The sequence below is a fragment of the Sturnira hondurensis genome, unplaced genomic scaffold (genome assembly GCF_014824575.4).
Source record: "Sturnira hondurensis isolate 20B ecotype Veracruz unplaced genomic scaffold, ASM1482457v3 Scaffold0022977, whole genome shotgun sequence".
Lineage (NCBI taxonomy): Eukaryota > Metazoa > Chordata > Mammalia > Chiroptera > Phyllostomidae > Sturnira > Sturnira hondurensis.
Genome location: NW_028095608.1, coordinates 509,566 through 534,953, shown reverse-complemented (window position 1 = coordinate 534,953; position 25,388 = coordinate 509,566). Strand labels below are relative to the sequence as shown.

Here is a 25,388-nt window from a genome sequence, read left to right as displayed (position 1 = left end):
CCTTTTAAAAATGTACTTCGGCCAAACAGTGACAGTAAGACCCACCATGGGGCTGTTGGGTCCAGGTGGGTAGTTGAGTAGGAAGAGGCGGAGAGTCCTGACTGTCAGACAGGAGGGGGTCTGTCCTGTGCTGCTCTGGGCACCCACCTGCCAGGCGAGGAGATCCGTCTCCTCTGCCCTGCTGGGCGTTTGCTGCCGCCATGGATTCGTTCATTCACCAGTCTGAAGAGGAGCGTTAGACCCCATGGGGCGCACTGGATTTCCCTCGTTCCCTCTGCTGTTCAGGAGCAGGAGGAGAGAAGGGAGGGCATGGAGGGCTCGGGTCCTGGCCTGTTGAGACCGGCTCCTGGTGAATACGGTGCTGTGTTCCCTCCTCAGGAGCCAACGCTGGAGAGGCAGGTTCAGAGGGTGGTCAGTATGGCGGCCTTGGCCACAGTGTGCAAGGCCATGGACCAGAAGCCGGAGCTGCAGCCGGACTCGCCAGATGCTGGGCCCATGGAGAGGTTCCTGGCCTCCCTTCCGCTCAATCAGACGCTGCAGAAGCCGTGCCCAGAGGAGCAGAGCAGGTGTGTCCCGTCTGGGAGTGCAGTGTGCCCCTGGGAGGCATCTCTACTCCTCACACTGGGAATCCATCCTTGTTCCAGTCGAGGTGACTGTGTACCTCGGAGGACAGGGTTGTGGAAATCTGGGGGGAGGCTCCATTCAGGGTGATCTCGTGCTACCGCATTATTCGTCTCCCTATTGGAAACCCATGAACTTTCTGCATTCAGTTCTGAGTGAATCGTGTAGTGAGTGAAAGTACCCACTTTCAGGGCAGTCAGAAAAAATCGCAGTTCATGTGGTGTCCATGTGCTCTGGTAGACGGGGTATTTAACAGTTGATGGTTCCCTTGTCCCCATGAAAGGGTAGTGGGTACATGCAGACGAACTGGAGACAGACCGAGGAAGCCTGGGCAGTGACTTTCTTTTTGTTTCAGCGAGTCTGAAGAATCCTCGTCTTCCCGAGGATGGGGGAGAATAGCCGCACAGTATGTTCATGACCAGTGGGTCTGCATCTCCTTTCTGTTGAACAAGTACCACACCCTCCTGCCGCCTGCAGAGGGTGGAGCCCCGGAGCCCGTCCTGCCTGCTGTCCAGGTGCCCGAGAGGACCCTGCGGTCCGCACTGGACGCCCTCACCGTTCTTCCTTCCGACCAGGTCCTCCCCGTGTTCCACTGCATGAGGCTTTTGGTTCCCCAGGTAAAACCCCAGTGAGCCGTGAGTTAAGGAATAACCGTAGCGGGGAAGTCAGTTTCTGAAATTAAATGGTGGTCGTGTATCTCTCTCTCTTTTTTCTACCAGCTTCTGGCCTCCTCCGAATCGATCTGCATAGAGGCTTTCAACATGGCATGGAAGGTTCTGTGTTCTTTAAGCAACACTCAGCTGATATTCTGGTCTAATTTAAAAGCTTTTGTTCAGTTTGTTTTTGATGCCAAAGTTCTTACCATCGCTGCAAAAGTCAAGGGCCAGGCATATTTCAAAATAAAAGAGGTAAGATTTTTTTAATTGGGGTAAAAAACACACAACGTAAAACTTACCATCTTTACTATACTTAAGTCTGTTGAGGAAGGTTAAGTCTATTTGCATTGTTGTGGGATCTCCAGAACTTTTCATCTTGCAGAGCTGAAACACTGTATCCATTAACCTCTCCCCGCCTTCCCTCCCCCATAACCATTCTCCTTTCTGTTTCTGTGAATTCCACTGCTTTCAATTAACAGCACACTTGAAACCTATGTGATTTTGTTAACCAATGCCACCCAATACATTTAATTTAAAAAGTGGCTTTCTTTTTAATTTGTGGGGCCTCATAGCACATGAGGAAGAGTTATGTTTGTAACTGCGTATTAGATTTGTGGTAATTTATTCAGTCAGTTAACATTTGAACCTTCTTCAATGTCATGAGTAAGAATGAGGAAATCTTAGCTGGCAAAGAGTAGGTGAGACAGTGGCCCATGAACCACATCAGCCCCACATGTGTTATTTGGTTCATACCATGTTTAACATCTGGAATGAGTTGCCAGCTTTTCAGAATTGGTTGCATGAAAATCTTGGAAAATGGGATGGACTGGCAGCCCCGGTCATTCCTGCATGACCGCAGTCCCCTGGCGTCGAGTAGGGGCAGCCTGTGCACCAGTCCACACCTCCTCTCCAGTCCACGGCATCTCTTACGCCCTCTGGACACTGAGTGTAGACACCCAGTGCCTTTTGTCCTTGCATTGGTGCCATTGCTTTCCTTGAATGAGACATGTTTCTGTGCGTGGAGCCTGATCCTGGGGCCCTTCTGGTTTCCGGAGGCATTTGTGCCGATAACTGCCGATCCCCATAGTGGGGAACACCGCATGATGGAATGCCTTTACCTAAGGGGCATTCCTTACTGTTTTTTTCAACAGTAAGTTTTTTTGGAAAAAACTAACTCAGTTAAAAGGGTACAATGACCATTTTTTTCTTCCAGATTATGTACAAGATGATTGAGATGTCTGCTATAAAAACCGGAGTCTTCAACACACTGATAACTCACTGCTGCCTGTCGTGGGTGGTTCCTGCTTCAAATGTGTCCCCTGGGTCTCTGTCCACTGCTAAACACTACAGCGAACTGGTCCTTGAGGCTTGTGTATTTGGGACCGTGTTCAGGCGCGATCAGAGGTAAAGGCGCTGTTACTCCAGCCTGTCCTCGCTTATGTTGAATATCTACGTGGGTAGAATTGTTTTTCTTTTGGGGCTTTCAGTGAGCAGAATAGAAAGTACTAGTTAACTTTAAGTTTGGGGTCTTAATGTATGTTTCTGTCTAAAACCTGTTGTTTTTGTCAAATGTTTTTATGGACAGACTCATTCAGGATGTCCAGACCTTTATAGAAAATCTGGGACACGATTGTGCAGCAAATGATGTCATTGAAAAGTGAGTACTACGGGCGTTTCCACGTCTTGTCAGAGTGGGACATTCAGAATTTCTCATCGCATGAAAACCCTTCTGTATTTGTTAAACTTAATAGATGTTTTTTATTAACAAGACACTGAACGAGCCTTCAAAAGTATGTTAGGAATTATATTCCACTAAAATATTTTCTTCACATCTGTCTCTATTTACTAAGATTTGATAAACTTTAAAAAATTTAGAGTGCAGAGCCCAGCATAAACAAGGAAAGGAGTACGGGGAACATAAAAATACCTGTTCCTCTTTGTTTGGCTTGGAGGGCGATTATCAGCACATGTATTTTATTCTGTTTTTTTGGCTAAAAGTCACCATATAACAGGTCAATACAGTTACACAAAAATAAAATCACTCTTGGAACAAGCCCTAAAATTTTGATTTCTGGAATAAGACTATTCATCTAATCCCTAAATTAATGCTTTTGGAGCTCGTCAAAGTAGCTTTTTAAAAACTTTTATTATTATTTTTTAATCTTCACCCAAGGATGCACCCATTGATTTTAAAGAATGAGGAAGGGAGTGAGAGAGAGAGAGAGAGAGAGGGGGAGAGAGAGAGAGAGAGAAGCATTGATCAGCTGCCTCCCGTATATGGTCAGGGATTGAACCCACAAGTAGGTATGTGCCTTGACTGGGGATCGAACCCGTAACCTCTTGGTATATGGAAGATGCTCCAATGAACTGAGCCACCCAGCAGGGCAAGTTTTATTTTCTTAACGTAATTTTCAAAAAATCTGGGTGTAGAGCCCTGACCCGTGTGGCTCAGTTTCTTGGGCGTTGTCCCACAAAGTGAAAGGTCACGGGTTTGATTCCCAGTCTGGGCATGTGCCTCAGTTGTGGGTTTGGTCCTTAGTTGGAACTTGTACAAGAAACAACTGACTGATATTTCTCTCCCCCACTTTCTCCCTCCCTTCCCCTCTCTCTAAAAAGAAATAAATAAATAATTTTAAAAAATCTGTGTATCTAGGTGTTTATAAAGAAGATGGTGTTATATTATTCACTTTGATTTTACAGTTTAGGACAACAAATGATAGTTGTGTACAGTTACCACAGAGTTTATTATCCTAAGTGCCATAGCCATGTTTTATCTTCCGTCCTTCATTAAAAATACACATTTTCCCCCCTGGCTGGTGTGGCTCAGTGGATTGAATGTTGACCTGTGAACCAAAAGGTCACTGGTTCGATTCCTAGTCAGGGCACATGCCTGGATTGCAGGCCAGGTCCCCATTTGGGGGTGTGTGAGCAGCAACTGATCAATGTTTCTCTTGCACACTGATGTTTCTTTTTCTCTCTCTCCTCCTCCCTTCCTCTCTCTCTAAAAATAAATAAAAATAAAAAATATATTTTCACTGTTAATTTTTTTAATTGATCTTTTTTTCTTTACCAGTTTAGTGTAGCAACAAAAGCAAAAATTTTTTAGTTGATGCTTCCAAAATAACTTTGATTTCTACTAGGTAAGTGTTTTTTGTTAAAGTAAAATGATTTGCTTACATTATAACAGTTACAGTGACCTTTGGAGGTTCACTTACTTTATCTTTCCACATTTGCATACTGAAAACACTGGGATGCTGACAGCACACAGTGTTTCATGAACATGCTCTCCATAGAGGATGTGCATTTGTAGTGCAGCCATTGGGGTGTTTGAGGTGGAGTCTTGCCCCCAGGGGTCGGAGCTGTCCGGGCTCGGAGCTGTCCATGGTCCTCACTCAGGAATAGCCTTGTGAGCGCTGGTTTGTTTTGTCCACTGATAAGATATCATAAGCCCAGAGTCAGCTGTGCATGCATGGTTTTTCCAGAAACCTGGGCGAATTTGTGCCTGTTCAGACTTTCTGTACAGGCTGTCCTTTTGATAGATTTGTTATCTTCCAATGTTTGTACTGAATTAACAAGCATTGCATTAATTATGGACCTACTTAATTTTAGAAAACTTCGGAAGGTTTTGATATTTGTTTTGATATTTTGAAACTAATTTTGAGGTATTTTTCTGCTTTGAAAATGTCTTAACCTAGTCTGTCGTTTTACGCTTTTAGTACCCAAAGAGAGGACCATTACGTCCGAATTTGCGCTGTCAAATTCCTGTGTTTGTTAGACGGCTCCAACATGTCTCATAAACTGTTCACGGAGGATCTTGCAGTCAAGCTGTTAGATAAAGTAAATATGCTTTTTTTTTTTTACTTTAAAGAATCTTTGTTGTATGGTTAAGTCAAAATCTAACATTTATGGTGACGAAATTTGTGTTTTAAATATTTTTATCGAGAAAAAAAATGAGATTTATGTTCCATATTTTTATTTAAAGGTTGGCTAGTAATTGTCCAACTCAAGTTTGGTTCAGAGAAGGAGAATGTTTTCCCTGAACTATCTGAACTTCCCTCTGGGTATTTTCCAGAACCAGTCAAAACCAGTTGGATTTAGAGTGATATATCTTCACATTGTTTCATGTAAACAAGAGTGAAAAGGTAATAATGTAGGAACTGGCATAATGTGAACAGTTTTTTTGTCTGTAAAGGCACTGGTAAATGAGCACGACAGTGTCTGAGGGGCGGGTTTAGTAAAGCTGGGAGAAGAGAGAGCGCGGTAAGGTCAGGGTCAGCTCAGCATGCGTGCGGGGGCAGAGGAGGCAGATGCAGCGCCTGACCCCGGAGGTAACCGTGCGACCCGCTGAGTCGCCTGCTCTGAAATGCAGTGTTCACCATACATTTGTTGGCTTTGTTTTATGAAACCCAGGAGGTATTTTTATGCCCAAATGTCCTCCTTTGCATGGTGGGTGTCAGGAGCGCTGTCTCGGAGGAAGCGGCGTTTCGCTGGTCTCCTGAAGGACCAGTAGAACTGACCGCAGCAGGGACCCCACCACGCAGAGCGCACATGCGCACTGTGATGGATGCGAGCTCTGCCAGTGCGGGAGGCTAGCGGCTGCCCCTCTCTGCCTGGCCCGGGCAGCGCCGGTCCGCTTCCCGCAGCCTGTCTTCCTGGCGTTTTCATCCAATGGCAGATGCGTATTTTGAACTTACATGAGACGAAGGGACATAAAAGGAGAAGTGCCTATTGGTGAGACACATCCCATACCTGCGTCTCCTCCCACCACACAGCCCCATGTCCCCCTTAACTGGCCACAATGGAATAGTGTCCTTCCGAAGACTTTCATACCGCATACAGTTACATACTTCCTTTTCTGATTTTAAAAGCAGATAAGCAACTAAGTGCAGTTTTTTTGAAAACTAAAGAATTGGCTCTCTTACACTTTCTGCCTTTTGGAGGACAAGGGCTCCTGTGCCAATTTGACCTTCTGAGTGTGAAGTCACCATGCATTTGGTTTTCATGAATCACAAATCCAGTGAGTGATTTTATGTAAATTCCCTCCCCTGCCCCCAGGATGAGCTGGTGTCCACGTCCAGAACGAGATACTATGTGAACTCTCAACAACACAGAGTGAAAAACCGAGTGTGGCAGGTTCTGCTCGTGCTTTTCCCCAGATTTGATCAGGTATAAGATTTATTATACTTGTACATTAAGCTTATTTCCACATGAATAAACTATTTAGTAGACACTGTCATGTACTATTTTAAAATAGAGAAAGTATTCTTCTTAAAATTTATTCTTTAGTTCTTGAAGTTATTCAAAACTTTTTTTTAATGGAAAGAATACTAAGGCAATTAGGTATTGCAGGAATAAGTCAGACACCTGTTTACCTGGCCCCCTTGAGTATTCTTCTTTTAATATTTTAGTGAAATACTGTGAGTGTCTAACGTCTCATGTGGCACCTGATTAGAAAATCTAAATACTTAACTCCTCATTTGCACCAGTTGAGCTGGTTGGGAGTGTGAGTGTCCTGCACCATCTGCGGCCCAGCACTGTTTTCGGTCCAGAAACCACAGGGCGTGTCCCCCAGGAAAGTAGCACAGCCAGTGCGGGCAAAATCCCAAACCAAGTCAAGCCTAAAGTCATGCTCTGCTTTATGCTACTGTCGTGGGGGCTCAAAACGGGCTTTTTTGCTCCCCAGCTACTGATTAGAAATTCTTTTAAGATGAATTCTTCTTCTTTAAAGTAAAGAAGTATACATGATACATGTTTTTGTGTGCTTGTATGAGGAGATAATGTGCTTTTTACCTGCTACTTAGAGACCGTCAGTTGCCCAGTTCTAAGTGTGATTTCTAAGAGCACTGGGCCAGGTGGGAGGAGGATTTTGGAGTCAGGGCCTAGGTCAGAGCTGGGGAGGCTGTGTGGGCAGGGAGGAGGGGTGGGAGGAGGCAGTCCAGCAAACCCGAGGCCCAGCTCAGCCCCTCCCAGGCTCGCCTGCCCCCTACCGGCTCCAGCCTGTCATCCATCCTAGGGCGTCTTGATCTGACTCTGACTGCTGCTGTATACTAGATACGTGGCTTTGGGGCAGATAGTTAACTCTCAGAATCTTTTCTTTTCCCTGTAAAAATACGGAGAATAAAAGCCTTTCTCACAGAATAGATGTCCAAGTAAAACATGAAGAACTCTGTTAAAGTGCCTCGTTACCATGTTTCATTTGACAGGTATTAGGGTCATTGTTTGCAGAGTGGTAAATTCAATAGTTACTTATAATAAAACTTCAAGGTGTTTTTTTTAATGATGACTATTTTTTATTTTTTTAATATATTATATTTACTTATTTTTAGAGAGAGGGGAAGGGAAGGAGAAAGAGAGGGAGAGAAACATCAACGTGTGGTTGCCTCTCACGTGTCCCCTACTGGGGACCTGGCCTGCAACCCAGACATGTGCCCTGACTGGGAATCGAACCGGTGACCCTTTGCTTCACAGGCCCTCGCTCAATCCACTGACCTAAACCAGGGCAATGATGACTATTTTTTAAGTCAACACTAATAACCCTTTTCAAAGTTGCTAAGAGATTAGATATTAATTATTCCCAGCACAAAAAAGAAATGATCACTAGGTGACATGATAGAGGCATTAGCTAATGCCATGGTGGTCGTATTATCATGATATGTAAATGTAACATTTTTATCAAATCAACATTTTTATCCCTTAGGTTTATACAGTATTATACATTAATTATATCTCAGTAAAAAGAAACTGAAAACAATAATCATAACACCACTTAATTTCTGAATTTTATTTTTCCCAGAATTTCTTGAATAGAATCATTGACAAGATTTTCCAGGCTGGCTTCAGCAACAATCAGGCATCCATAAAGTATTACATAGAATGGGTCATCATACTGATCCTTCATAAGTTCCCTCAATTTCTTCCGAAGTTCTGGGATTGCTTTTCTTACGTAAGTAAAGATTTTTCATATTTTTTCTAAATCACGAAAGATGCGGGCTGTGCTGGGAGATTTATGTTGCTCTAATTAGCCATTTTGACTAGCAGTTGTCCTGTCTCCAATGTATTGACTCGTAAACTGTGTTTTCAAGACCTGAATTGGTGTAGGAGACAGCCATCCCTGGCACAGCCCGAGCTTACTGTTGCAGTTTCGAGAGCTCTTCCGTCTAACAAAGGAAGGACGGAAACGGCTTTTGCTATTAGGAGTTGAGAGAAATGGGTGTGTTCTACTGTCTTACTTACCAAGAAATGTGTGTGTTTGGTCTCAGAGATAAGAATGGTAAAGAGTTAAGGGCATCCCTTACATTGTGAAGAAACTTTTGGTGGGGAGATTTCAAATATTACCCAAGTAGAGGGGCTAGGGGGGAACCCCGTGACCTCAGTGCCTTCCCGTTCTTCTTCCGTCTACGCCTCACCCACACCCCGGCCCCGCCCTCCCCAACATTTCTTGCATCTTGAAACCATTTTTAAGGAGTTGATACTAAGATTAGTGATGGAGTTTACAATGCAAGCTCCCTGACAAATAACGAATTATTTCTAAACACTAGCCCCGTGGTCCCAAGTTCACACTCCCTTTGTGACCTTCTACTCTGTGCCTGTTTCCCTTTCTGTTTCTTCCTTCCAGTTTCAGGGGAAGAATAGTGTTTGCATTTCCTTCACTGGCTTTACTCTGAAATCTTCACTCTAATCTGATGAATTCTCCTCCATCCAGCCACCATCCTGGCGTCCGTTCCTGCATGACTAAACTTTGAGAACCGGTGCTCTTTGCCTTTGTCTTGCCCCCCTGAAACTGCGGGGTCCGCGCCGTTCTCCAAGAGCTCATACTCCCAGGACTCCCTGAGCAGCAGCAGAGCGGAGGGCCTCTCTCCTTCTGCTTCCCCTGCCTCGCCACTGTCGCAGCAGCTGCCCCACAGCTGGCGGTCACCGCCGTGTGCCTCTGCCCCTCCCGGTACGCTGCCGGCTGTCTCTGGCCCTTTCACGCTTGCTTTCTGTCGTGCTTTTGTCTAACGCAGCATCATTCAGCCCAAAGCTGTTCTTCCTGCGCTCCCTGTGCTCGTCATCCCGTCTCCGCGGGCTCAGCATCTCCAGCCCTCCTCACATTGTCAGCTTCATCCACGTACAGCAGAACCGATGACAACTTCTGGCCCCTTCCTATTGACCTTCATTCTCCCAGGCTCCAGGAGCCACGTCACCCTCCGTCATGAGAGTCAGGGTGGAGTGTTCGCATGTCACTTGTGCAGAAGCACGTTCCTTTTCACACCTCAGGCTTCCGCTGCTGGCTCTTCCTCTCCCCCTCGGGTCCATGAATGGAGGGCAGTGTCCCGTCAGTCTTTCTTGTAGTGCTTCTCAGACCTGCGGGTTGTTAACCTTGTCTGTCTCGTCTGCTCTCTGGTGGGTCAGGCTGCCTCTGGAATCCCAAGCCACCCCGCCTCTCATGTGCCCAGTGACCTGGCTGTTGGTCTCCCTATTTCACAAAGAGCTTTCAGGCCTTGTAATTCCTCTTCAGACCTTTGGCTGTGAACATCAGTCAGTGGTGTTCACGGTAAGGAAATATAGCAAGTTTGGCCCAGTGAGTCAGAGATGGGCCGTGGACCAGAAGTGGGGGAGGAGGAGGCAGTCAGCAGCTTGAAGAAGGCCTGGAAGGCCACTGGGATGCTCCCAGGATGCCGCAGAATCAGACTAGAAAACAGGAGCGAATGGGGGCGTGGTGGCTACTGCACCACAGCCGTGGAGGCTGGTCCACTAAGCACACTCACGTTCCGTCCTCTGTTCATGGGGCCCACACTGAACTCTCTCCGGCTCTCACCCTCCCTCACGGTCACACTCAGGCTTCCCGAGTGTCCAACTTCCATGCTGGGCTTTCCCACCTCCTCCGCCACCCCCCCCTCCGGCACCCTGAGCTGCTCTGAGTCTCTCTGCAGTCTGCCTGGCATCTGTCAGGGGTTCATCCCAAACGACTATTTGGGGGAGGTTTCCGAATTCCGCTCTCACATAGGTCTCCCTCGCTGCTTTTCAAAGTCGTCCACAAGGCCGCACTTGATGTCTGAGCCCTGTCCCTGCAGTTCCCCGGGTCACTGCCTTCGCCTTCCACTCACCTCTGTGTCTCTGTCTTGCTCACTGGCCCCCTGTTCTCTCCTCCCTGCTCCCCTCTGGCCATTCCCTCTCATCCTGCCGGCCTCACCTCTCACCTGAAGGGGTGCACCCCAACCACAGCGCTCCCCTCACAGGAGACTAGTTAGTACCTGGTGGTGTCTGCTGGTTGTTGTGTACACAGGTATTTGGCTCTGGGAAGTTACTTTTCTGTCTTTGTTTTTAATCCCATGTCCCCACCAGGCTGTGGGTGGGGGAGACTGCCTCCCTCCTGGGCCCTGTGGCGTCGGCAGGACCACAGTGAGCCTCGAATGACCGTTCTGTTTGTCTGATTGTTTTCAGGGGGAAGAACATCTGAAAACAAGCATTTGTACATTCTTATCAGTTTTGTCACATTTCGACATCATTACTCAAAATATTCCAGAAAAGGTGAGTTTAAATTGTAAGAAGAGTTTATACTTGACTGTCAGAATAGAATTATATAAATTTATTTATCTTTAGAGGGAAGGGGAAGGAGAGAGGGAGAGAAACATCAATGTATGGTTCCCTCTTGTGCGTCCCCTACTGGGAACTGGCCTGCAACCCAGGCATGTGCCCTGACTGGGAATCGAACCGTGATCATGTGGTTTGCAGGCCCGAGCTCAATCTGCTGAGCTACACCAGCCAGGGATATTATTATTAATTTTATACAAGTATTTAAGGGTGACTATTTAAATAGGACTTCTCCTATTGCATTTCACTGTTCCTGACTGGCATACTTACTTTACAAACACTTGTACCGAGAAACTTACGGTCAAAGTACCGAGACCAGTTGGGTAAGATTGATGGTTGATGAACATGACCGCCATCAGGGCGTGTGGAGGCCACGCCCTTCCCAGGTTCCGGGCAAGCACTTCAGGGGGCTCCTAGGTCAGCAGAGATCCCCGCTAACCCTGGCTCGTCTTCACTGTGGCAGCTGTGAAGCATTGAGGAAACCTGCAGGTAAAGTTTCCAGTAGATGCTGGATTGTTGCATCTGTGGAGAAGACAGGTCTGTTGAAAGCTTTAGGAGAAACTTGGTGTGTGAAATGAGAAGTGTCGTTTAGTGCTGAACGTGAAGTAAAAGTATAGGGGAAAATGGTTTTCTAGATTTCTCAGTGTGTGCTTGTCTTTAAACAGTGGTGACACTCAGACGTAGTTGTTAGCCGATTTTGTCAGTCCCAACGGGCCCTTCTCCCCGCCCCCTGGTAACCTCCGGAATCTCGATAATCTTAAATTGATGGCATCCTACAGAGTCTGTTGGCCTGATGGCCATGTGTCGGTTTCAAGAAAGCTCTAGCACCCGCCAACATTAAATGTTACTCCCGTTTTAAATACGCACAGAGGGAACTTTGCGTACAGTCTGTTGAGAGGTGATAGACACACTGCATTATTGCCGGCGCGTGTGGGAGGCGGGGATGAGAGCTGGGGTGAGTTTAGACACATTCTGACAACGAGCCCGCCTTAGAGATGCCGGTTAGATCTGGTATGAGCAGCGTGGCAGTCTTCAATTAAGCCCTTTCTGTACTTGCCGTATATTAGATATTTCAGGTTTATTTTAAATGGTTAAAACATCCAAAAAAGGAATGCTGATTAATGGAATAGAATAGTCTCAATTTCAACATCTTCTGGGAAAAACAAAATCTAGACTGAGGCACCGCAGTGAAGACCCAGCTCCTTCACGTTGCGAGTCTCCGTTTCCAGTCCGCAGAGACCACTGTTACTTGATGGATGAATGAATGCGTTTTTTCTCCGAGACTTCTTGGGGACAGTCGTGGGAGGCTTTCCGTTTTCTTCACAGTGTGCCCTTTGTCACTTAACCTGTGAGTGCCGTCCCTGCTGCACAGTCAGATAAGCTTCCAACCTGCTGTCCGGCAGGGCAGAGGTCAGGGTCCTGTGTGCGCTCGGGAAGCTCGGGGAGAAGGGCAGCCACGACGCCCTGGCTGTGGGCGGCCGGGCGGCCGCTCAGAGGGTGAGCCTGGCGGCCAGCACAAGAGACGCTGCCGACCAGGCAGGGCAGCACGGCGCGCCCTGGGTTGGTGCCGCCGTTGCAGGACTGTCCTCCCTACCGCGGGTGGTTGTGGGCTTTCTTCACTTGACAGGTAGTATACACCCAGCGCCCGTTCTGTCTCAGAAGGAACCAGGGCTCCTTGGAGAAACGGCAGATTGTACAACTGGGGCAGACAATACAGAAGATAAACTTGGAGTGTCTTGTAGTGCCAGGAATCAGGAAACGTTTCCCACACACATGTAGACACACACAGACACACAGACACCTAGGATGGGTTCCCCGTGGCTGAGACCGAAACAGCTCGAGCAACACAATGAGTACAGTAACACTGGATTACAACCCCGAGTATACAGTAAGTACCTGTGAGTCCACACTGATAAAAATAAATGGAGGGGTCAGTGAATAGATAAACCAGATGACAAACCTCCTGTGCAGAATTCTGGTAATTCGTGCAGGCACCCTGCCCCCCAGGAGGAGGCGGGTACCCCACCGCTAGTGAGGGCCGCACTGGGGACTTGTTTCCAGCGAGTGGAGGGCAGGTGTTGGGGGTGGTGGCCGCACAGCGGGGCCTGCCACAGTGGTCAGTCCTGCTGGGGGTGGGTCCCCTTGATGGGACGTGAGGAAGATGGCATCTGTGGTCCCCTCCCCCACCACCAAGGCCCCCGTGGAATCATGGCCCGAACCCAGTCAGGGGCCAGTCTGCACAATCCCTGACCTTTTCTGTGCCCCAGACCTGACTTGAATCACAAGGAGAGTTCTAGACACTGTCACCGCCAAGGGGAGGGTGGGGTCCCAGCAGCTAAATGTCACGTGGCCTGGCTGGGACCCTGGGACAGGAGAAGGAGGTGAGGAAAACGGAGCAGAGCAGAATAAAGCCCAGACTGAGGATTAAGGTTGAGAAGCCTGGTGAGAAATCGGGGGGTGGGGGGCACGTACCCCGGCACTTGGATGGCATTCCTTCAGCTCCCTGTTACGTGACTTGTGCGGATGCCGACTCCTGACTGTGAGTAACACGGCAGTGCCAGGTGCTTCGACAAGGGGAGGCTGGAAGGCCTGCGGCACACAGGGCCACCCCTGGGGACCCCTGGGGTTGGGGAGCCACCGACCCTATCTGTCAGCACTCCCGCAGCCAAGCCTTCAGGTGGCGCACACCTGAGCCCCCTTTGGTGGGGGGGTGTGTTCTGTGGAGGCAGGCCCAGCTGACATCCTGGAGTCTGAGAGCTTCAGAGATGCGGGCTCAGCACTGGGCTTGTGTGGGTAGCGGGAGGCCGGGCCTGGCATGGGCAGTGCTGGAGGCTCTTGATCCTGAGAGGGTGGCAGCCGGGTCGCGGCATGGCTCCTGGTGGCCCAGCTGAGAGCCCAGAGTCTGCTCCTTCTGTGCTTCCTGAGATCTGTGAGGAAGGGCCGTTTCTGCCTTAGCAGCCAGGTCCTGTTTCTGCGGCTAAAATGTGACATTAAGATTCAGATATTTCTGAAAAAGTTAAAAAATGACATTCGAATGTTTTTCAGACACTGCCAGTCACACCAGAAGCAGCTTGGGGGGAGGGGTGTGGGAAGGAGGCGGTGAGGTCAGAAAGGGCACAGGAGGGACCACGGGCGTGGGGGCTGGGCAGTGTCCTGACCGTGGTGGTGGCTACACGTACTCACACGTGGTGACGCTGTCGGGAACGCAACACAAGTCCAGCACACACACACAGACACAACTACAAAGGAAACTGGGTAAACCGCAGTGGCATCAGCGGGCTGGGTGATGTCGATGTCGCTGTCCTGGTCGTGCTGCTGCTTGCCAGCATTTCTGTGATGGGGAGTTGTCCGAGCCAGGAGCACTGCCCACCTGAGCTTGTTCCTCGGTTCTTGGGTCACTGTCAACAGACAAATTCAAGCTGGAGACAGCATGCGTGGTGGGAACGAGACGGCAGGTGCATCTATGAGCACAGATGAGCGTGAAACTGCATGGCTGGTCTGAGTGCCCCATGTGTGGAGGGGAGAAAGTTGTCAGTGTGTCAGTGTGTTCTACACACTTGAGCCGAGGCTACAAGTGGGTAGAACCCGAGTGCACCAACTGTTGGGGTTCAGGGGCTGTATGCTAGTCAGCCTCTAGGTGCCCCTCCTACTCCCCTTCTAAACCTTGGGAATAGGGCACAGCCACCAAGGCCTGCTTTCTCAGCTGGTAAAGGCCCTTTGTCTTAGTGAAGTTGCTACAGAGGCTCCTTTCCCAGCAGAGTCGTGAGGACTCCCCTCCTCCTGCGCTGTCCCTGCTCATGCTGTGTGGACACCCGGGGCACTCTCATCGGACGGGGCTCTGGGCTGCTGAGCCAATGGGGACACGTCTCCCTCTTCCTTACCCANCTCGGTTCTTGGGTCGCTGTCAACAGACAAATTCAAACTGGAGACAGCATGCGTGGTGGGAACGAGACTGCAGGTGCATCTATGAGCACAGATGAGCGTGAAACTGCAGGCTGACACCCGGCGGTCTGAGTGCCCCATGTGTGGAGGGGAGAAAGTTGTCAGTGTGTCAGTGTGTTCTACACACTTGAGCCGAGGCTACAAGTGGGTAGAACCCGAGTGCACCAACTGTTGGGGTTCAGGGGCTGTATGCTAGTCAGCCTCTAGGTGCCCCTCCTTCTCCCCTTCTAAACCTTGGGAATACGGCACAGCCACCAAGGCCTGCTTTCTCAGCTGGTAAAGGCCCTTTGTCTTAGTGAAGTTGCTACAGAGGCTCCTTTCCCAGCAGAGTCTTGAGCACTCCCCTCCTCCTGCGCTGTCCCTGCTCATGCTGTGTGGACACCCGGGGCACTCTCATCGGACGGGGCTCTGGGCTGCTGAGCCAACGGGGACACATCTCCCTCTTCCTTACCCATTTACTGCCTGTGCTACCCAACGGTACCACCAGGGGAACCGGACCGTGTGTAAGGCTCAGGATCTGTGTATTGTCGTCTACAGTTAGCTCAAGAACAAGTTCAACTAAGGGAAGAGAAGTGGCTGTGGCCCACAGTCTGGGAACTGTAGGTGGGTCAGAGCCAGGGACACGAACACGGCCCCCACAGGGATGTGCCCCCTGAGAAGATGAGGACGCCCAGCACAGAAGCTGGGGACACCAGCACTTAAAGGGGAGGAGATGGAGGAGCAGCAGAGGGCTGGGAGCACGGTCTGAGGAGAGCAAGGTCAGGAGCTCAGGGCTTCATCCATGCGCTGGGCAGCAGGGGTGGCAGCTGGATGAATCTGCTGCAGTGATGCCCGGGTGCTCAGGAGCAGGGAGAGTGGGGAGAGGCGCTCCCGGTCAGGAGTTGGAACGCCTGGTTTTAGCACGTTAGAGAGAAGAGCAGAGAAGTTTTATGATGAGGTCTGGGGCATGGCTTTGGGCACAGAATGGGGGATTGTGGTTTTTACGTGATGGAGGAGGAGGAGGGACTGTCTGGAAGTCACACTGAAGATGGGGCAGGGGGTGCAGCTGCTCTTGCGCCTTAAGAAGGTGGGAATGCCGGGTAGGAGGTCCCAGCGAGCACTTGGGTGGAGAGGAGGAGGGGCTAGGAGGGAGGAGAGCTGTGAGGCCGGTCAGGGGAGGGAGCAGGGGTCCTGCTGGGGGAAGCCTGAGGGAGCAGGGAGGACGGACTCGGGTCTGGAGGTGAGCGGAGACCAGGCGGGTGGAGCGAATGGGGCTGGCGGCAAGGCCCTGTGGGGCGGGCGCTGTGACACGGTCCCAGTGGTTTTGCCTCCTCCCCCTCCCTCATGGTAGCATCTGTACTTTGTGTGTGTGTGTGATGCTCTAGGCCCTGGGGGTTCTTCAGTAAACAAACTCAGGCTTTGCCTACATCCTAGTGGCCAAGAGAGACATGAATGTGTCAGCCTGCCCCATTCTCTGCCTCCTAGACTAGGGCTCAGACTCAGTGTGTCACTCAGAAGCTGCCATTCCCTCTGCTGCTCCGTTGCTCCCCCTGCTTCCCCTGCCAGCCCGGTGCATTTTCTCCTCTGCAATGCTGCCCCTCTTAGCTGGGCCTGACTGGCCACTCTGCCCAACCTGCTCAGCTGCAAGCAACGTTTGTCCATGTCGTTCATCACAGCGGGATGGTTGTGTGTGTGTTACAGTTGTGTGTGTGTGTGTTTGTGTCCCAGCAGCGTCCTTGGCATGCTGGGGGGACTGGGGCCTTTGGTAAGTGTCAAGGACGTGTCGAGGAAAAGAGGGCAATAAAGAGGATTATGCACGTCTGCAGTCCGCCCCCCGAGAAAGCGGCGTGGTGGTCTTCAGTCCGCCAGTTCCCTCCCTGTGGGCTGCCACTCGGTGGGAGCATCGACGGGGCACCTGGCTGTGTGTTAGACGTTGGAGCCCATCCGAGTCCACATCGACATGTCACTTCCCTTCGCTCTGGGCTGAGCCGTGTCATTTTAAAATCCGGGACTGGCGCTGCGTGACCTCCCCAGGCTGCAAGCGCTGGGGAAGCTTAAACTTTGTTGCTTTTCTTCCCACTTTGCTTCCCACATTGCTTTTATTCCCTGCCACCCTGAGGTGCTTTGTGGGTGCAGGGTCGCCACTGGGGACAGCAGAGCAGTTCAGAGTCCCGACAGGGAGGGACCCCTGGCTGTGGAAGTGCCTCCAAGTTCACGGAAAGCGGGGCTCCTGAGGGGATCTAATGTTTCCAGCCCCAGACAAGCTGGGGGTGGGGCCGTGGTTTTCAGACATTGTGGTCTCAGAGTAGTCAGCCTAAAAACCCCCGGCCACCTTGCCTAGGTCTGGGAGGTGGGGCACCACCGCAGCATCTTGGGCAAAGTGCTGGGGGTTCTCTCTTGGGGACTGTGATGCCAGTGCGCCCCGTCTGGCTCAGGAAGAGGTGGGGAGTCCCGCTAATGCGAATGCGGGGACGTCAGCGCTGACCTTGTCCTCCGTCATCAGTCGGGGACGAATGGCCCACGTGAAGAACTGCCCTCCTCTCTTTGCAGAAGGCCCTCCTGAAGCGGGCCCTGGGCGTCGTGCTCCGGTGGGGCCTCAGCCACAACTTCAGCGTCCGGCTGTATGCGCTGGTGGCTCTGAAGAAAATCTGGGCCATGTGTAAGACGTGGCAGGTGGATGACGTAGACGCCATGATGCCCGTGATCGAGTCCAGCCTCAGTCAAGTGGAGAACATGCACGGAGCAGGGTAAGGAGCAGGGCAAGGGCCCGTGGCCGGCAGCCATCCTCCTGGTGGCACAGGGGATGGCTCGTCATAGGCACCCTGTCTCAGCTCATCGTAATGTCATGTGGATGAGGCAGAGCTGACGTGGCCCAGTGTGATGCAGCTTAATTACAGATGGTTGGCGGCTCCATCTTGACCTGCTGAAATATGGCTGCTGTGGGTGGAATGGGAGGCGCACCTGACCCAGGGTCTCATAAAGCCGCTTCTGGGGGGAGGTCACCGCACATGGAGTCCCCAGTGTCCTGGTCTCTGGGCTGACTGCCCCGCCTCTGAGGTGGTGCTCTTTCACTCTGTCATTAGTGCTGATTGTCACCATCCAGGAGTGCTGGGTTTTCTCACTGCAGAGGCCCAGGCAGTAAGAATCCACTACTAGGTTGCCCTTCACACGCTCAGAAGAGCTGACTTACATAAACCAATGGGTGGAGGTTGGAAGCAGCAGGTCAGACATACTAAATAGTGTTTGGAAAATCAGTAGCATGTTGCCATCAGCCTTTGCCTTGACCAGCAAGTTAGCACTCGGTACAGACAGCCCTTGTGAGTCACGACCAAGCCTCGTGGGGTGCATGGCTGAGGTACCTCCATGGCCATGCACTGTAGCCCTCCACCCACCTACTGTTTTTTTTTTCTTCAAGATTTTATTTATTTACTTATTTATTTATAGAGAAAAGGGGAGGGAGGGAAGCAGGCAGGCAGGCAGAGAAACATCAGTGCGAGAGAGAAACATTGTTCAGTTGCTTTTCATACACACCCCGACTGACCGGGGACTGAACCCACAACCCAGGCATGGGCCCTGACTGGGAATTGAGTCGGCCTTTTGCTTTGTGGGACGATGCCCACCCAATGGAGCCATAATGGTCTGGGTCCACCTTCCTTTTCGCTACAGTTGTTGAGAAGAGGCGTTGCAGTGATTAGTGGGGAGGGCAGGTTTGGGGCTCAGGAGAAAGATACTCAGCTCAGCAAACACCTGAAGTACAGTTGCATGCAGTCGACGGGAGGGGACGAGAAGGGGAGGCACGTCAGGTGGGGGCAGGACAAGCTACAGGTGAGGGGTGAGGAGCGGGGAGGGTGAGCTGCCCTCACGCCTCGTGCAGAGTGCAGGGTCGGCCTTCAGTGCGGGTCCCAGTAGAGTCCTTGAAGTCAGGAATTCCCGTGGTGTTGCCCACACCCCTGACTTCCCAGGTGTGTTCTGGCCGCTGGAGCTCTGGCTGTGTCTCAGGTGACCTGCCACGCCTCCTTCCGTCTCGGTGTGTGGGGGCGCACACATCGATCACTCCTTACATTTTGTGAATGCTTGGTTGAAGCCGTTCACGGGAGTAGATTCAGACATTACTATTTTTCAGGATAACGTCTGTGTTATGCAATAAGCCAAACTCAAACTGCAAAAGTTGTTCCTAATCGTACTATAATGTACAGTTTAGTGAAATTATATTTTTACAGAACACACTCCTCCCTTTGGATGGGGACTTGAGGGGATTCTTACCGTGCAGATAGGGTCTGTGTGTCAGCATGTGGTTCTCTCTGGGACCAGCCATCACTTATTGTTTGGTACTGACATGTCTTAGTTGGTTGTTGATCCTGCTCAAAATTCTTCGTAGCTGTGTTTTAACTTTCTAAAAAATATTTTATTTATTTATTTATTTTTAGAGAAGGGAGGGAGAAAGGGAGAGAGACATCAATGTGTGGTTGCCTCTCACCTGGCCTGCAACCAGGCATGTGCCCTGACTGGGAATCGAACTGGTGACCTTTTGGTTCACAGGCTGGTACTTAATCCACTGAGCCACACCAGCCGGGGCTGTGTTTTGTTTTCTACAAACAATTAGCTCTGCTCATTTTTTATTAAGCAATAAAACACTCCTCTGAGAAACAACACATTCTTTTTACGGTCTCAGTACCATGCGGTAGAGATAACCAACCAGAGTGGGCAAGCCTGGCGGGAGGCAGCTCTTGAACAGCCAGCACCCCAGCATCGGCTCTGTGACAGGCCCAGGCTGGAGACTGGAGGCCAGTGGCAGGCAGACAGGTGGTCTGTCTCTTCCTGGAGTTCAGTCAGGTGGAGACAGACATCAGATAATCACACCAATTAAGAAAAGGTTTGATTCAAGGAGAGTCCTCTAGAAGAAGTCTTGGTTTGGTGGGAAGGCACGGACCGCTGACTCTGGTTTGGTGTGAGCTGCAGTCTGCAGGGTGAGCAGGAAGCTGGCAAACGCAGTGGAAGGGATGACTTCTGGGCCAGAGAGAGTGCTGGGGACCATGGGGGGTGGGAAGTGTGACTCTGCTCCCTGGTAACAGAGAGGGTGACTGGGGCGGGGCGGGGCAGGGCAGGCCTCATGGGCCTTCTGAGGAGCGAAGGGGGAAGCCCTCCAAAGTTCACGCTCCAGAGTGACATCACCCGGTTTGCTTTTGCAACTTGGAAAGTGTGAGGAGGAGGGGGGGCTGGAAGGAGGAGAGTTGGGGCAGAGCTGTGAGCTGAGTGAGGTGGGGTCAGCGCACAGGCTTGTGGGAAGGAGGAGTGAGAGCCCAAGGGCCCCACAGGACCTGGGGCCATTTCAGTGGTGCCCTTCGGGGGCAGAACCAAATTAAAATGAGGCAAAGCACTGGGACCCTTCATTCTCCTTTGTTAAATCCTGTGACAGGTCCATTGGTGTTTTTTTCTTTACTTGAACATTTGAAATGATTTGTCTTTTTTTAACAAATGGGCGATGAGGAAAGTAGAACACTGCCAAGTTGTGTGGTGATTCTCGAGCCGCCCTCTGGGCAGTGTAAGAAGAGCAGTAGCTGGAGGTGGGCGTGCAGTCAGAGGAGGGCCTTGGTTTTACTTTGGATGTGTTTAGATAGGTGTCAGGGAGCTGAGGGGGGCAGACAGGAGCGCTGGAAACAAGCCTGTCTGCTGCCCTGCCTTTCTCTGTCGTCGCCGCCCCCCACCCCCACCCCCCACTGTGCCAAAGCCATTCCTCCCGGAAACAGGGGTCTCTTCATCAGCTCTTCCAGTGTGTGCCTGGGCCTCGGCTGCCTCCCAAGTCCCTGCCGATAGGCGCTGTGGGCTGGAGGAGAGGCCAGGAGGACAGGCCAGGAGGACAGGAAACTTCAGGAGGAGGGGCATGCAGCAGAGTCTCAGGTCGGGATCTAGAGTGCACCCAGGGGTGCTGTCCTTTCAGGAGACTCTTGAGAGTGAAGGGAAAGAAGATGGGTGCAGAGGGAGGGGGCAGGTCTCTGACCCTCACCCTGAGAGGTGGGAGGCATGGCTGTCTGCTCTGCTGTCCAGCAGCCGTGAGGGGCTGGGCACTCCGGGGACTTCTGGCCATTGATCGTGAATTTAAACCAGAACCTGCCAGGCATGTTGTGGTATTTTTATCCTCACCTCTTTTGCCTTTTTAAACATGACAGATGGGTTAAGAATTCAAGGGCTGCTCACATCACATTTGTTCGGTTTATGAAAGTTGGTAAGTTTGGCTATGTGTTGTGAATTTTCACAGTAGAGAAAGGGACTCACATAACGGTTTTCTCTCCTGAAAAAGGCTCTCCTGCCAGAGACCTAAGGGTCGCAGCCCAGAGTTCTCACAGCGTCCCCATTCGGAACCCTTTCCCCAGCACTTCAGTGGTCTGTCCGGTAGCTGCTCCGTGTTGTCCCTTCGCTGCCCGTTTGGCCAGGAGCCCAGGCCTCTGCGTGTAGTATGGTCCTGGGTCACAGGCTTGTTGGATCGGTGTTTGTTGTAGGACTCTGAGGTGTCCGCTTCTGTGTTCCATTTTAAAAGAGCCAATGTAGCGTCAGTTTTTAAAGTTGGTTGATCGTGGAGATACGGGTGTACAAACCTTAGGATGAAATTCACAGTATTTTCCATTTGCTCTAAATTCTGCAGTACCCCTGTAAGACAGCTGACCTTTCCCCCTGTCTGCACCTCACACCATATCTTCGATCCTTAGGAACGCCAAGAAGAACTGGCAGCGCATTCAAGACCACTTCTTTTTTGCAACATTTCACCCACTTGAGGATTACTGTCTGGAGGTGAGCAGAGACGACTGAGTACACACTCTCTCCTGCACGCTTAATCTGACACTCCCTTCCTGCCGCAGGTGTTGAAGGGTGATGAGGACCCTAACCCTCCCCTTGCTGGCAGACTTCACCTTAACACTGTCTAGTTTAATTGTGTCACTTCATGCAGACGACTTGCTTGCATTTCACTCTTTTTCAGTGATGACTGGCTAGTCATTTTCACTCTCTGTTTCTCAGGCAGGGTCGGGCTTGTAAACACTGGAAAGGGGAATATTTAACTCTGTACAGAAATCTGTTCTGACATTAAAAGGAAATGAGTGAGAACATTTGTGCAGGTGAGATTTTGCTGTAATGAAACCCATTGTTCACGAAAAAACAAAAAGATCCAGTTTTGTTAATTGCCTTTCTAGGTTCTTGGGTGACTGAAACTGCATAGCAAATAAATGATACACCACTTGCCAAATGTGCTTGTGTAATTTTAAGAACCACAAAAATGACTATTACAACTAGCATATAAGTCAATTAACTTCTTATCTAAATTACTAAAATTTGTAGAAATTGTATTACTTTCTCCCTTTAAGTTGAAATACTTGACCTCGTTCTTTTTACCTAAAGAATTTGGAAGTATCGGTATCTTTAGCTACTGTGCACAAGTGAATTATTTTGGTGGATTACTAATAAGCTGGCCTTTAAAAAATACAGATCTGGATATTGTGAGATACTCATCATAGAACATTATTAGTGTGCACTTTCTGTTGCTTTGTCTCAGAAATTGTTTAGGATTTCTCGGGTACTTTAACCGGCTCTGCTCCGTGTCCCCGGGTGCCCAGAATGCACTGTTCGGCGTCTCTCTGAAGGGATCTGTAGTGACCCTCCAGTGTTCGGTCAGCCCTTCTGTCCAGTCCTCCACAGGAGTAAGTCCCTCACTTTGCTCTTCCCCTGCCTTGGCCTCACTCACATGTCGTACCTCTTTCATTCTTCCTTTGTGCTATGAATCACAACTACAGGTGTCAATAAAATCAATGCTGCTTAAGAATTCTGTCTTTTTACGTGTGTGTAGCTATATTAGTACCTGAAGATCTAGTAGCCATCATGCTCAAGTTTACACACAGACATTGCATGAAGAAAACCATGTTCATTCATATTCCTTCTAGACTTATGTGAAGACTTGCACGTTGTTCCACATTTGTTTCGTTTTAAACTCTTGTTACTTGTGCTTCTGCTTCTCATGTGCCTGCTCACCGCTGGAGGCTTTTTGGTTTCAGTTCTCATAGGTAAGGATTGTTTACATGATGCTAAGTAGTTACTGTTTATTGTGCAGTGTACTAAACACATTCTTTCATGTGCTAATTTTATCCACACTGTACAAGTGAAGAAGTTGAACCCAAGAAAGGCTAAATGCCTTCAACTTCAAGTGCATCAAAACAGCTTGAACTTGAGTGCTTATGGAGAAGTGGTGATCACTAGGCAGCATCTTTCCAAATGCTGATCAAGGCCAGTGTTTCCCACCTGACCGGCCTCCGTGAGCACGGCGGCTTGTTACACACATGGGGACAGCAGAGAGGAAGAGCTGCCTGCGCTCAAGGTCTCCTAAGTTAAGCCCCCAGTTTCTTAGAGAAGCCTGCATTGTATAGATAGTTGCTACAAGATAGGAATTGTGCAATTTCATCAGATGTAGTTTGGGAAACTACATTAGTAATAATAAGTTGTGCTTTAAACATGCATTTCTTCGTCATTCTTAAGGGAAAAAATTTAGATTTTACAACTTTCTTTCCAGACCATATTTCACATCCTTCCGCGCCTCTCAGGCCTTGTTGAGGACGAGTGGATCGCCATAGACAAGTTCACCAGGTTCACTGACCTTCCTCCAGCTGCTGGGCTTCAGGGCTACCTGTGCCAGACTCGGCTCCGTGAACTGAGGCCGGGTGACTGGGCTCAGCAGGACGTAGGTAAAAGGAAGTTCTCTTTTACCCTCCCCACTGTGGACTTGCTTGGGCTTATGAAGTCACTTAGAACAACAGGTGTTGGTAATAGGTTTTCGTTGACGTGGTAAACTCTGCTCCTCCACTTAGGGAAGAGACAGTGGAAAAATGCGGTGTGACTTTGACTCGAACTTTTAGGTGGCCGTTGGCTTTGCCATAAAAAGCCAAAGGGAGCCTGATCTACTTCATCATGTAAAGCTAGTAGTGGCCAATTATGACATTTCTAGTCCCATTCAGTAATGAAGCAGGGACTGTGACTCGAGTCCCTCCTGGTCTGGTTGGACGTCACCTCATCTGTTACTCTCTCCCCTGCTGCTCTCCTCCTCCCCTTTCCAGCCAGGGCCCTAAAAAGTCCAAGGATTAAGTCCCCACCCACTGTTAAAATCACAACTGGTCTTAATAATTGTGTAGCCACAGTCCAGGTCCTCGTCACTGTCACAATTTGCTCTTGTTCCGACTCCCTACCCCATAACTGTCACGGAAACGTCTTTCAGAAAATCAGAACGCTGTTCGCTTCTCATACGTGAGATCTCTGTTTACTGGCTCGTTTCTTACTCTCCTGGTTTTCCTCCTCAACCTGACTTTTCATCCCCCAACTTGGGCTTACAATTTCTCTAAAATTTAATCCAGACCCCTTAGACCGTTTGTTGAAAGGGCAGACTCTTGGGTCGGGTCCCACCTTAGATTGTTTAATTCAGGGTCTGGAGAAGAGCCAGGAAAGCTCATGTTTTATCAGATATTCTAGATGGTTCTCTAATGCATTTAAAGACATACGAGGCCTGCCCAGAAGGTATGCAGCCATGTAATGTGAAAAATAGAGACATTTGTTGAAGATCAAGATAAAAAAACACTGTATGTAGGACAGTGACCCCTCAGTCTCCTTCAGAGTAGGCACCTTGGGACCTCACACAGTTCTCCTAATTGCTATCAGCTGCTCTGTCATATTGTCCCGAATCTTGACAGTCTGAAATATCTTCCCTTTCAAAGGTGATTTGGGTTTGGGGAGAAGCCAGAAGTCACAGGGCACCAAATCTGGGCTGTGGGGGGCTGAGTGACCTGGGTGATTTGATGTTCCACCAAAAAAGTACATGAGATGTGATGCATATGCAGGTGCATTTTCGTGGTGAAGCTGCCGATCACCAGTTGCCCACAGCTGTGGCCTCTGAATCATCCGAGTAGGTTCTGGAGGAATGTTGAAGCTCAGTGTACAATGTGCTGCAGCTTTGTTGCTCTCCTCGCTCAGGCATTTTGAATGTGACAGCCACATGGTACACGTGCACGCTCAGCAGTGTTACTGCCCCTCCTGACAGGGCAGTGAAGTCGTCACTGTTCACTCATGTGCATTCCAGTCCCCTCTCCTTGGCTGCCAGGTTACATCCATGTCGCACAGTCCGTTGTCGTTATATTAACAATGGCCGGACTCTTTCTGGACAGACCTTGTATACCGTAAATTTATTCACTCAGCAGAGGTTGACGGATGGCCTCCTGTGTGCTAGACAGACCAAGGCCCTGCCCTTATGGAGCTTACATTCCCAGAGGAGACAACCCCCAACCAGCGCGTAACACAGTGTTGGGTGGTAAAATAAGCTGTGAAAGAAAGCAGGTCCGAGAGCTAGTGCCAGGCTGAAGACGACCTTTGCAAGGAGCTGACTCTGAGCCGAGACCGAAGTGGAGTGAGAGCAAGTCAGGCAGGGACTTGGGGGAGGAGCTCCCCCCAAACAGAGCGGTACCTGTGAAGGTTGGGGCAAAAGACAGTGACAAGAGCCGTTGCCTCAGTGTGGTGGGGCCAGGCTGCTGGGGGGCTGAGCAGAGACTGGGAGGGACAGGGGGTGGATGGCATGTGCGGACACGTGGGCTGAGT

General features: G+C 50.0%; 1 protein-coding gene across 5 annotated transcripts in view; it reads left to right on the top strand.

Moving 5' to 3' along the window:
* Nucleotides 1-25,388, top strand: part of TARBP1 (tRNA guanosine 2 -O-methyltransferase TARBP1) — a 62,336-nt gene that overhangs the window by 33,175 nt on the left and 3,773 nt on the right. For 2 of the 5 annotated variants that reach the window (XM_037037345.1, XM_037037344.1), the window contains exons 15-26: nt 379-566; nt 977-1,238; nt 1,341-1,529; nt 2,491-2,681; nt 2,863-2,934; nt 4,994-5,114; nt 6,333-6,443; nt 8,071-8,220; nt 10,701-10,787; nt 17,322-17,518; nt 21,476-21,557; nt 23,323-23,494. In XM_037037345.1, coding sequence (XP_036893240.1) covers nt 379-566; nt 977-1,238; nt 1,341-1,529; nt 2,491-2,681; nt 2,863-2,934; nt 4,994-5,114; nt 6,333-6,443; nt 8,071-8,220; nt 10,701-10,787; nt 17,322-17,518; nt 21,476-21,557; nt 23,323-23,494 — 1,822 coding nt within the window. Of the gene's footprint in view, nt 1-378; nt 567-976; nt 1,239-1,340; nt 1,530-2,490; nt 2,682-2,862; nt 2,935-4,993; nt 5,115-6,332; nt 6,444-8,070; nt 8,221-10,700; nt 10,788-17,321; nt 17,519-21,475; nt 21,558-21,782; nt 21,881-23,322; nt 23,495-25,388 lie in introns of those variants that run through there. The other 3 variants (XR_005065186.1, XM_037037346.1, XM_037037347.1) reach the window with 3 other exon arrangements.